A 9,564-nucleotide genomic window follows, 5' to 3' on the forward strand; every position below is an offset into this window, starting at 1 on the left:
AAAAAAAAAAAAAAAAAAAAAAAAAAAAAAAAAAAGAACAAGGATAATGTCCAGGTTCCGGCCTGAAAAGACCCTTGCAAACGATTAAGTGTGAACAGATTTGGAATTGAGTAGTGATAAGAATGACTTTCCAGATGGCACAAAGAATGCCAGGTTCAGACCTAAGCCCCACTGCTTCCTATGAGCTTGGGGTCTGTCCTCAGCCTCAGATTCCACAAATGTAGAGTTTCTGCCTCTTAGAACTGGTGAAGACACAGAAGATGAGATACTCAACAGATGTTAGATATTACGATTATCTTCAGAGGAAAAAGACAAGGCACACAGCAGGATTGTAGTTTAGGATAAAGATGGCATCTGGATTGTGTGTGTTTGTGTGTGAGTGTATCTGCGTAAGAAAATGCCTGCAAGGTGACACACTAAACTGTTTTGCTTTTTGGGGTATTACTGAGGCAGAGTCTCGCTGTGTTGCCCATGCTGGAATGCAGTGGCACGATCACAGCTCACTGCAGCCTCCACTTCCCAGGCTCAAGCGATCCTCCCACCTCAACCTCCCATGTGTGTAGCTAGGAATTCAGGTGCATGCTGCCTCACCTAGCTAGTTTTTAAATTTTTTTGTAGAGACGGGGTCTTGCCATGTTGCCCTGGCTGATCACAAACTCCTGGGCTCATATAATCCTCCCACCTAGGCCTCCCAAAGTGCTGGGATTACAGGTATAAGCCACTGTGTGGAGTCCCAAACTGTTACTAATGGTTATTTTTCAGGAGGAACTGGGGGTGGGGAAGAGTGAATGGAGGGCTATCTCCTTGTAATTTAACCACTTCAATACTGACTGAATCTTTTATTCAGTATTTATGATGTTTGTAATTAAAAAGCAATCAATAAGGATTTAAAAATATGACATCAACAACAAAAACATGAATGAATGGAGATGGCACCATCATGGAGAGATGTGTGAAAACAGAAAATGGGAAATGGGAGCCAGAGGGGCCTACAACAGACAGGTAGGGGCATGGCAGACATGGATCAGGAAGGAGGACTCGTCTCTGAGCTCCGTGAGGGCCGCGATGGGCCCTGTTCACCTCTGCTCCATGCAGCTCAGAGGTAGCATTCAGTGGCTATGTTTGTGATTGAAGGAAGAAATGAGTGAATATTTGATGAACGATGACAAAAAAAGGTGGGGGTCGCTATGAGGGGTATAATGTGACCCAGAGAACCAGCAAATAGACAAAGAGAGGCCCAAAGAGAGGACCACAAGGATAGACTGCCAGAAAGTGAAGAAGGCCAGACTAGCCTGGGCACCGTGGCTCATGCCTGTAATCCCAGCACTTTGGGATGCTGAGGCAGATCGCTTGAGCCCAGAAGTCTGAGACCATCCTGGGCACCATAGTGAGACCCCCGTCTCTACAAAAGATTTTAAAATTAGCCAGACATAGCAGCATGCACCTGTAGTCCCAGCTACTCAGGAGGCTAAAGTCGGAGGATCGCTTGAGCCTGGGAGGTTGAGGCTACAGTGAACCATGATCATGCCACTGCACTCCAGCCTAGCAGGGGCGACAGAGCAGTACTCTGTCTCCAAAAAAATAAGCATAGAATTACCCTACAGCCCAGCACTTCCACTTTTAGGTATATATCCAAAAGGGTTGAAAGTGGGGACTGAGATAGGGATTTGTACACTCATCTTCACAGCAGCTTGATGCACAATGGCCAAAAGGTAGAAACAACCCACATGGATAAACCACGTGTGGTCCATCCATACAATGTAATATTATTCAAGTCTTAAAAAGGAAGCAGCTTTTGACACATGCTACAATATGGATGACCCTGGAAGACATTATGCTAAGTGACAGATACTGTATGACTTCACTTACATGAGGTCCCTAGAAAAGTCAAATTCATAGAGACAGGCCAGGCACAGTGGCTCACACCTGTAATCCCAGTACTTTGGGAGGCTGAGGCGGGTGGATCACTCGAGATCAGGAGTTTGAGAACAGCCTGGCCAACATGGTGAAACCCCCTCTCTACCAAAAATATAAAAAATAAGCCGGATATGGTGACACATGCCTGTAATCCCAGCTACTTGGGAAGCTGAGGCAGGAGAATCGCTTGAACTCAGGAAGCGGAGGTTGCAGTGAACCGATTTCATGCCACTGTACTCCAGCCTGGGCAACAGCGAGGCTCCGTCTCAAAACAAACAAACAAACAAACAAAAAAACAAATTCATAGAGACAGAAAGTTGAATGGTGGCTGCCAGCTGCCAGGAGCTGGGGGAGCAGGGAATGAGATGTTAGTGTTTCATGGGGACAGTTTCCATTTTGCAAGATGAAAAGAGCTCTGTAGGCCGGGTGCAGTGGCTCATGTCTATAATCCCAGCACTTTGGGAGGCCAAGGTGGGCGGATCATTTGAGGTCAGGAGTTTGAAACCAGCCTGGCCAACATGGTGAAACCCCATCTGTACTAAAAATACAAAAATGCCCCGGGCATGGTGGCACACGCCACCTCCCAGTAGCCTCCCAGCTACTCGGGAGGCTGAGGCAATAGAATCGCTTGAACCCAGGAAGCGGAGGTTGCAGTGAGCGGAGATCACACCACTGCACTCCAGCCTGGGCGATAGAGCAAGACTGTGTCTCAAAAAAAAGAGTTCTGTGGATGGATGATGCTGTGCAACAATGCAAATGTACTTAGTGCCACTGAACTGTGCACTGAAACACGGCTAAAGTGGTATGTTACGTGTATTTTACTACAATAAAAAAGAGAGAGAAGCAGAGAGTTAGTATGAGAGGGAGGAAGACTGAGACCGAAGAGACAAAACGAGAAGGAAGCGACCCCAGGGCCAGGAGTGGAAGGCGCAGGCGGCCAGGAGCAGAAGGAAGGCGCGGCCAGGCTGGGTGCCGCGGGGCTCACCTGCTCCTTGGTGCGGCCCTCGCGCTCCCGGATGTGGGTGGTCACGATGCGCTCCATCTCCTCCCGCAGCCGCGGGTACTGCTGGAGCTGGGGAAGGGCAGGAAGGCAGAAAGCCACGTACACAGGGGGCATGGGTAGGGAGCACCCACACCCCACGAGTCCAGGGATCCGCGGCGCAGGGTGGGAGGCACACACAGAACGCCCACGACGCGGGGAAGAGAGACCTGGGGTCCCAGGACGCTGATGGCACCAAGCCACGGCCACCCCTTTCCCCCAAGTGTGGGTTCCAAATGGCGATTCAAGGGTCTTCAAATGGTTCCAGGCCCTCTTCACTGGCCTACCTGGGCAACTTCAGGGCAAAGGGGTGGTTCCCGTGGGAGAAAGGCCATGGGAATGAGCCTGCTCCACTGACTGGTTAGGTCGAGACCTTGGGACCGTTAGCTCCCAAGGTGTTCCCTCATCCTCAGGGCTACCCCGTGCCTTCCTAAAGGCGTGGAGGGACAGCTAGATGGGGAATCAGGCAGGGGACAGCCTCCGGATTCCTATCCAGGAGGAATCGGGGGAGGACAGGGCCCAAGGTGCCAGTTGGCCTCCTGAGTCAGGCTGGGGACAGGCAATGCTCCTTGTCAGAGCTGGGGAGGGGGTTCAGGGGGAAACCAGCAGTCACACCAGAGGACATGCAGGAAACACAGGCAAAAGCATGCAAGGGCTGGGGGACATGCGAGGCGGGGGCCAGCAGCATGAGCAGTACCCCGCGGGGCCTGGCTGGGCCCTGGCCCTGGTGGTGGAATCCATTCAGCTGTCTCCCTTGCATGCCCCTGCCTGGCACCACCATCCCCAGCCATATCTGCCCGGCTCTGGCCAGCCACACTGTCTCGACCCCACTCCCTTGGGGTAGGAGCTCAGCAGCACCCCTTTCCCCCCAGTTCTTATGAAGGGAGGCTGAAGGGGAAGTTGCTCCATGCCCATCCCCCTCTGCCTGTGAATCGTGCCCTCAGCTCAGCCGGGCTCTGGACACAGCCCAGGTGATTCACTTGACTACAAGGTTCTGCCGGACTTCAGCTCTTCCAGAAAGCCTGCCCCGACTGCCTGAGAGCTGAGTTAGGGGCCTCTCTCCACTCCTCTCCCACTCCACCTCCTCCAATCAACTGGGTTGCAACTGCCCCTGAGGCAGGGCTGGGGCAGGGCCAGGCCCATGGCCAGTGCTGGAAGAGGGCGTGTTGGAGAATGAGGGAATGAATGAAGGATGGATGCCAGGGTGAGTGGCACAGGGTCCTCAGTCCTCTGGCCCATGATCAGATCTTCCCAGGGAGGAGACTCAGTGCATTTCTGTTGGTGGGAGCCCACCCCCAGGGGCTCTGGTCCTGTGGGCCCATCCTCCCCACGCGGTGGCCACCTGGGGCCCAGGCAGCGTGATGGGGCAAAGCTGGGAGCGCTCCTCGTCCTTCTTCCCGTGGCTGGGTCAGGCCCTTCAGGTGGGTCACCCAGTGGAAGAAGAGGCCCAGGGATTGGTGTGCCTGAGTCACAGGCGGTGATTCTGAGGGCAGCATGGGGGCCAAGGAGTTTTGATGAGGGGCATCGGGAGAGGCAGGAGGATGGGGAGAAAGCGGTGCCCTGGATATCAGTCCAGGATGCCAACACGAGGGATGCCCACATCACATCCATCATCCTGTGGCTGTGCCAAGGGTGTGGCTGATGTGGCTAAGCTCAGGAGGCCTGAGGGAGGGGCAGCCTGAGACCAGGGGCTTAGAAACAGTGACTACAGGGGCCCTGTGGACCCCACTGCTCCTGAGGCTCAAGGAAGAGCTCCTGCTCTTTGCAGTCTCCAAGTCTGGGCAGACATTTAGGACTGCGTCACCACCACCAGGCCTCCTCTGAGGTGGTCCCAAGTGCTCCCTCCCAGGGTAGAGTCTGGAGGAGCGGGGAGAAGGAGGGAGGCGGAGGGAGCAATTTGCCAAAGAGCATGACCAATTCTCCCACTAACCGCCTGGATGTCACATGTCTCAAGTTTTCCACGTGTCACCCATGGCAGGGCAGCCTCCACCCCTTTGAGAAGTTCTGTTCCCTTTGAGCATCTTTTTCCATTCTGGCTGCCTCTGAACATTTCCAGGACGTTTCGCCAGCTTTTCAAAAGGAACTTTCCCCTCTCAGCCGTTGGCTGAGGGAGTGGTCAGCCTGGAGCCCCCTGGGTTAGCGGTCAGGGACACAGCCCCTGGAGCCATTCAGCCCTGGGTTCAAAGCCAGCCACTGTCTGCTGACTCTCCTTAGAAAAGTGACCAGACCGCTCTGGGCCTCAGTTTCTCCATGTGGAAAAAGTGGTAGTAACGACACCTTTCCTCCTAGGGTTGTTGAGAGAACTGAGCAGCACACCCCTTGCCCAACATTAAACTCTTGATTTCACTCAGAGATGGCAAGTCTAATCCCAGCAGGGCTAGGAGTAATGAGAGTTCACTTATTAATACTCTTTAAACCTCTGGCAGGAGTGACTTGCTAAACTTAGAAAACTCGAGGGGAGGAAAAAATACACATACAAAGATGGGTGAGTTTTGCCTATAAAGAAAAAAATAATTATGATCCACTAAACCAATCAAAAGGCAAAAGTGGTGGGGCGCGGTGACTTACACCTGTAATCCCAGTACATTGGGAGGCTGAGGCGGGTGAATCACCTGAGGTCGGGAGTTTGAGACCAGCCTGACCAATATGGAGAAACCCCATCTCTACTAAAAATAACAAAAGTAGCCGGGCGTGGTGGTGTGTGCCTCTAATCCCAGCTACTTGGGAGTCTGAGGCAGGAGAATCGCTTAAACCCAGGAGATATAAGTTGCAGTGAGCCGAGATTGTGCCATTGCACTCTAGCCTGGGCAACAAGAGCGAAACTCTGTCTCCAACAACAACAACAAAACGGCAAAAGTATCAGTTTCCTCCTTGTAGACCAAAGCTTTCCTTTTCAAATATTTGTTGATCAGTTTTTTCTGCTCACAAAAATCACACAGATGGCAGGGCACGGTGGCTCATGCCTGTAATCCCAGCACTTGGGAGGCTGAGGCAGGTGGATCACTTGAGGTCAGGAGTTTGAGACCAGCCTGGCTAACATGGTGAAATCCCATCTCTACTAAAATTACAAAAATTAGCTGGGCATGATGGCACATGCCTTTAATCACAGCTACTCAAGAGGCTGAGGCACAAGAATCGTTTGAACCCAAGAGGCAGAGGTTGCAGTGAGTCGAGATCATGCCACTGCACTCCAGCCTGGGCGACAGAGCAAGACTGTGTCTCAAGAAAAAAAAAAAGACAAAGAAAAAAAAAATCACACAGACTCACTGTAAAAGATTAGAGCAGGACGCTGGGCGCGGTGGCTCACGCCTGTAATCCCAGCACTTTGGGAGGCCGAGACGGGCGGATCACGAGGTCAGGAGATCGAGACCATCCTGGTTAACACGGTGAAACTCCGTCTCTACTAAAAATACAAAAAATTAGCCGGGCGTGGTGGCGGGTACCTGTAGTCCCAGCTACTCGGGAGGCTGAGGCAGGAGAATGGAGTGAACCCGGGAGGCGGAGCTTGCAGTGAGCCAAGATTGCGCCACTGCACTCCAGCCTAGGCGACAGAGCGAGACTCCGTCTCAAAAAAAAAAAAAAAAAAAAGATTAGAGCATAACTAAAATGTATAAAGTGGACTGAGCGTGGTGGCTCATGCCTGTAATCCCAGCACTCTGGGAGGCCGAAGCAGGTGGATCACCTGAGGTCAGGAGTTTGAGACTAGTGTGGCCAACATGGTAAAACCCCGTCTCTACTAAAAATACAAAAAACTAGCTGGGTGTGGTGGCGGGCACCTGTAATCCCAGTTACACGGAGGCTGAGGCAGGAGAATTGCTTGAACCTGGATGGCAGAGGTTGCAGTGAGCCGAGATCGCGCCATTGCACTCCAGCCTAGGCAACAAGAGCGAAACTCCATCTCAAACAAAACAAAACAAAACAAAAAAAACTTCATGTTTCTTAGTGCCTACCGCATGCCAGTAATAAAATCTGTGAAGTGAAAATCAAAAGATTCCTATGGTGAACACGCTTTTGGGATTTTATCATTCACATATATTATTTTTTCTCCAAAATACCATATATTCTTTTCTGAAACCTGCTTTTTTTTTTTCTCCCAAGGAGGGACAAGCAAATCCCATCTTTTTTTAATGTTTAATTTTAATTTTTTTTGAGGCGGAGTCTCGATCTGTCACCCAGGCTGGAATGCAATGTCTCGATCTTGGCTAACTGCAACCTCTGCCTCCTGGGTTCAAGCAATTCTCTGTCTCAGCCTCCCCAGTAGCTGGGATTATAGGCACCCGCCACCACACCCAGCTAACTTTTGCATTTTTAGTAGAGACAGGGTTTCATCATGTTGGTGAGGCTGGTCTTGAACTCCTTACCTTGTGATCCACCCACCTCAGGTTCTCAAAGTGCTGGGATTACAGGCATGCGCCACCACGCCCGGCCCCCTGCCCTGTCTTTTTTTTTTTCCTTTGAGACGGAGTCTTACTCTGTCACCCAGGCTGGAGTGCAGTGGCGTGATCTTGGCTCACTGCAACCTCCGCCTTCCAGGTTCAAGTGATTCTCCTGCCTCAGCCTCCCGAGTGGCTGAGATTACAGGTGCCCACCATCACACCAGGCTAATTTTTCTATTTTTAGTAGTGACAGGTTTCACTGTGTTGGCCAGGCTGGTCTCAAACTCCTGATCTCAGGTGATCCACCTGCCTCGGCCTCCCAAAGTGCTGGGATTACAGGCGTGAGCCACTGCACATGGCCAAGCTTTTTTTTTTTAAAGACAGGGCTTTGCTCTGTCTTCCAGGCTGGAGCGCGGTGGTGTGATCACAATCACGGCTCACTGTAGCCTCAACCTCCCAGGCTCAAGCAATCCTCCCACCTCAGCCAGCCGAGTAGCTGGGACTACCGGTGTGTGCCACCATGCCCAGCTAATTTTTTTTAATTTTTGTAGAGACAGGGTCTTACTATGTTGCCTAGGCTGGCCTCTAACTTCTTTTTTATATATTTAAAGACAGAGTCTCTAAAATAACCCAGGAGTGCAGAGGTGCAACTGAACTCCTTGGTTCAAGCCATCCTCCTGCCTCAGCCTCCCAAGTAGCAAGGACTGCAGGTACACACTGCCACACCTGTCTAATTTTTTTAAAAATTTGTAGAGACAGGGTTTTGCTGTGTTGTCAAGGCTGATATTAAACTTCGGGCCTCAAGCAATCCTCTCGCTTCAACTTCCCAAAGTTCTGGGATTATAGGTGTGAGCCGTGGTGCCTGGCCTATATAAACATTTTAATGGGTGTATAATATTCTATTGAAAAGATTTATCACAGTTTACTTAACCATTTTCCTATTGGTGAATATTTAGATAGTCTCCAGTTTTTCTTTTTCTTTTTTTCTTTCTTTTTTTTGAGATGGAGTCTTGCTCTGTTGTCCAGGCTGCAGTGCAGTGGTGTGATCTTGGCTCATTACAACCTCCACCTCCCCGGTTTAAGCGATTCTCCTGCCTCAGCCTTCCAAGTAGCTGGGACTACAGGTACATGCCACCATGCTGGGCTAATTTTTGTATTTTTAGTAGAGACAGGGTTTCACCATATTGGTCAGGCTGGTCTTGAACTCCTGACCTTGTGATCCACCCACCTCAGCCTTCCAAAGTGCTAGGATTACAGGCGTGAGCCACCGCACCTGGCCAGATAGTCTCCAGTTTTTCAATATTCTAAATAGCCTGACAATGAATATCTCTGTGGATAAAGAGTTTTGTTTCTCTTTCTCTAGGATTACTTCCTTAGGATAGATTCCTAGAAGACTGATTACTAGATATAAACGTTTAAAAACCACGAAACCCTTTGACTCTCATTCCAAAAGGAAAGCAGTAATTATGGTAAAATTTGGAAACAACCCAAATGTCCATCAAGAAGGGACTGATGCCAGATGGTGGTTCATGCCTATAATCCCAGCATTTTGGGAGGCTGAAGCAGGAGGACTGTTTGAGGCCTGGAGCTCAAGAGCAGCCTGGGCAACACAGTAAGATCCTGTCTTAACAAAAAAATTATTAGGCTGGGTGGATCACTTGAGGTCAGGAGTTCAAGACCAGCCTGGCCAACATGATGAAACCCCATCTCTACTAAAACTATGAAAAATTAGCTGGGCATGGTGGGAGGCGCCTGTAATCGCAGCTACTCGGGAGGCTGAGGCAGGAGAATCGCTTGAACCTGAGAGATGGAGGTTGCAGTGAGCCAAGATCGCACCACTACACTCCAGCCTGGGCGACAAGCATGAAACTATGTTTCCCCCCCCAAAAAAACAAAAAATAAACAATAAAAACAAAACCAAAAAAAAAACAATCAAACAAAACAATTAGCTGGGTGTGGTGCTACGTGCTTGTAGTCCCAGCTACTTGGGAGGCTGAGGCGGGAGGATCGCTTGAGCCCAGTTTGAGGCTGCAGTGAGCTATGATGGTGCCACTGCACTCCATGCTGGGGGATACAGCAAAACCCTGTCTCTAAAAAAGAAAGAAAAAACAACGGGATAAGTACTACAAATACATCTATAAGGATGTTCACTGTAGCATCGTTTGTGAAGGCAAAAAAAAAAAAAAAAAAAAAAAAAAAAATTTAAACTTAAATGTCCGTCAAGAGGACATT

General features: G+C 50.2%; 1 protein-coding gene across 1 annotated transcript in view; it reads right to left on the reverse strand.

Annotated features, from left to right (window-relative positions):
- The window catches only part of DNM1 (dynamin 1), a gene marked incomplete at its 3' end in the record, with an annotated part of 32,659 nt that overhangs the window by 13,478 nt on the left and 9,617 nt on the right, over window positions 1-9,564 (reverse strand). Inside the window, exon 10 of the mRNA XM_011931456.1 lies at window positions 2,903-2,989. Coding sequence (XP_011786846.1) covers window positions 2,903-2,989 — 87 coding nt within the window. The remainder of the gene's footprint in view (window positions 1-2,902; window positions 2,990-9,564) is intronic.

The sequence above is a fragment of the Colobus angolensis genome, unplaced genomic scaffold, assembly GCF_000951035.1.
Source record: "Colobus angolensis palliatus isolate OR3802 unplaced genomic scaffold, Cang.pa_1.0 Scaffold9, whole genome shotgun sequence".
Taxonomy (NCBI): domain Eukaryota; kingdom Metazoa; phylum Chordata; class Mammalia; order Primates; family Cercopithecidae; genus Colobus; species Colobus angolensis.